General features: G+C 36.6%; 1 protein-coding gene across 1 annotated transcript in view; it reads right to left on the bottom strand.

The window, feature by feature from the left end:
- LOC101853214 (uncharacterized oxidoreductase MexAM1_META1p0182) overlaps positions 1-2,146 on the bottom strand; it is a gene marked incomplete at its 5' end in the record, with an annotated part of 14,791 nt that overhangs the window by 2,320 nt on the left and 10,325 nt on the right. The window contains 2 exon segments of the mRNA XM_013090475.2: positions 734-797; positions 1,672-1,708. Coding sequence (XP_012945929.2) covers positions 734-797; positions 1,672-1,708 — 101 coding nt within the window.

The raw sequence follows: 2,146 nt of genomic DNA, 5'->3' as shown, positions 1-2,146 counted from the left end.
GGAGGAGGAGGAGGAGGAGGAGGAGGAGGAGGAGGAAGATGATAATGATGATGATGATTTGACATTGGCCTCACATTGTATTGAGAACTGGCACCAAAAAAAAGATGTTTTTTTAAAGGGGTTAAATGTACGAGGTAAGCAATCAGGTGCAAAATAGCGCAAGGAACCGGAAGCCAAAAGGTAAAATTGCAACCATATAATTATTTTTCAGCAGAATAAATATACTGGAGACTTGAAAAAAAAAACTAGCTATATTTACTTTACTATTTCTGAATTGGCAAAACGTCGAGCATTTTATTAATTATATCTAAAAATGACGATGATGATAATGAACCCATATCTTTAACAATAGTGCTCTCTTAAACTTTTCAAGTCAGCATTATCATTATGAGTAAATGTTCTGCATTATTTGACTTCCAATACAAGTAACGTATCTACCTCGCTCACTCATTATTGGAGCAGAGGAAGATAGGACTAACGTTAACATTACTTAAACACAATTCCAAATCATTTCTCATCATCACCATTATTTCAAAAATGATCATTGCTCTCAGATCCTTGACTTACATCTAAAATCATTGAATCTCTATCTGTAACAGTTAGGCCTACATGTTATATTAAGTATGTACGTAATATACGATATGACACCTTCAGTATCATACGCACTTTTTCTACTAATCAGATGGCGTCAATCTCATATAAATGGGCAAGGGATATTTTTAAAAGTATTTACCTCGCTGGCACCCTCTGGCATTGCTCCTTCCCGCGCCACAAGCGGCGTCTTGATGAGACCAGGGCTGAGACAGACAAAATGCACAGTTACGTGCTTGCGATCATAAAACGATAAGGTTCTGACTAATTTTGTAATGTTTCGAGTTAGAGCCTCTTGAGCACCCCCCCTACTCCCTGGACAGCACGACGTGTGAAAGTTGGAATTCGTTTTTCTTTCATTTCCTGAGATAAAACTGAGTTAATCTTGTAATTCATTATTTTGTAGGAGATAAACATTATGAAAACGATATATTCAAAGGTCTCAGAGAGTAACTGGTATAGAACACAGTTTTCCATTAAAAACATAACAAACGAAATACCAAATTTGTGGCACAACTTATTGTCAAAAATCTCCTCAACTGTGAATGGAGCATGGAATCTCCAGCTTTTGCACAATGATTCGCATCAATTTGTCTCAATAGACCAACATTTCTGTATAAACCTGTTTGCCGCGTACTAAAAAATCCTTAATAAATACTAATTAAATATCTCAGTGGGTAGTTTCAACAGATTTTCACAGGTTTACATCCCATGAGATAGGACAACGTCATTTCGCTACCCCAGAATTACAAAGTTTTATCTGCTCAGACCTAGTTTTGAGACATCAAAGGAAAGTAAAAGTGTCTTCGCTCGTATATTGAGGAGCATCAATATTGACAGTTGGACATACATTGCATATCCAATGAAATAAAATGTTACTAGAAGTTATGACTTTTCCATATTTTACATTTTTCTTGATGTAGAGGAAATACAAAAAGGATGCCCCAGGCACTAAACTTGGAAAATTCCGAGTTACCACCTTGTCATTCTGAAGTCGCGAATTGTTCAGCAGTACAACGCTGTCCCACTTATAAGAGAGTTTACATAAATGTGTTTAGACGTCAAGAGAAGTTCACAAACCTGACAACATTGACTCTTATTCCGTCCCCACCAAACTCTGAAAGGCAAGTAGAAAAGACGTTACAAAAATATGTGCTAGCCTTACAGAAAATATAGCGTCGAATGTAAAAATAAACATTTGCCTTCCATCCTGAGCTCATAATTTGACCTAGAGCCCACTTCCAAGATCTCCACTTCACGTGGAGTCACTTTGGGCCGCGTTCCATCTGAAGAGAGAGATGCTCTTAACTAACTTTAAGGATTTCTTTTTGCCTTTCTTTTTAGAAAGACAAAAGGGGGTAGGGGTATCATTCACCTTCAAGAACCCAAATAACTATCACCTGAGACAATGATTTCGCTTGAAACATTGTTATTGAAATATGGCCGTGGTAAGAATATTCTCATCTTCTAAATTAAAAAGTATTATAATTAAGTCATGTTAACATTTTATTCAGACTTATGTTTATATGCTGCTACTCAGTTTCGTTTGCGCATG

Source organism: Aplysia californica, unplaced genomic scaffold, assembly GCF_000002075.1.
Source record: "Aplysia californica isolate F4 #8 unplaced genomic scaffold, AplCal3.0 scaffold01297, whole genome shotgun sequence".
Lineage (NCBI taxonomy): Eukaryota > Metazoa > Mollusca > Gastropoda > Aplysiida > Aplysiidae > Aplysia > Aplysia californica.
The sequence above is the reverse complement of the archived record's forward strand: the minus strand, read 5'-3'. Positions and strand labels throughout refer to the sequence as shown.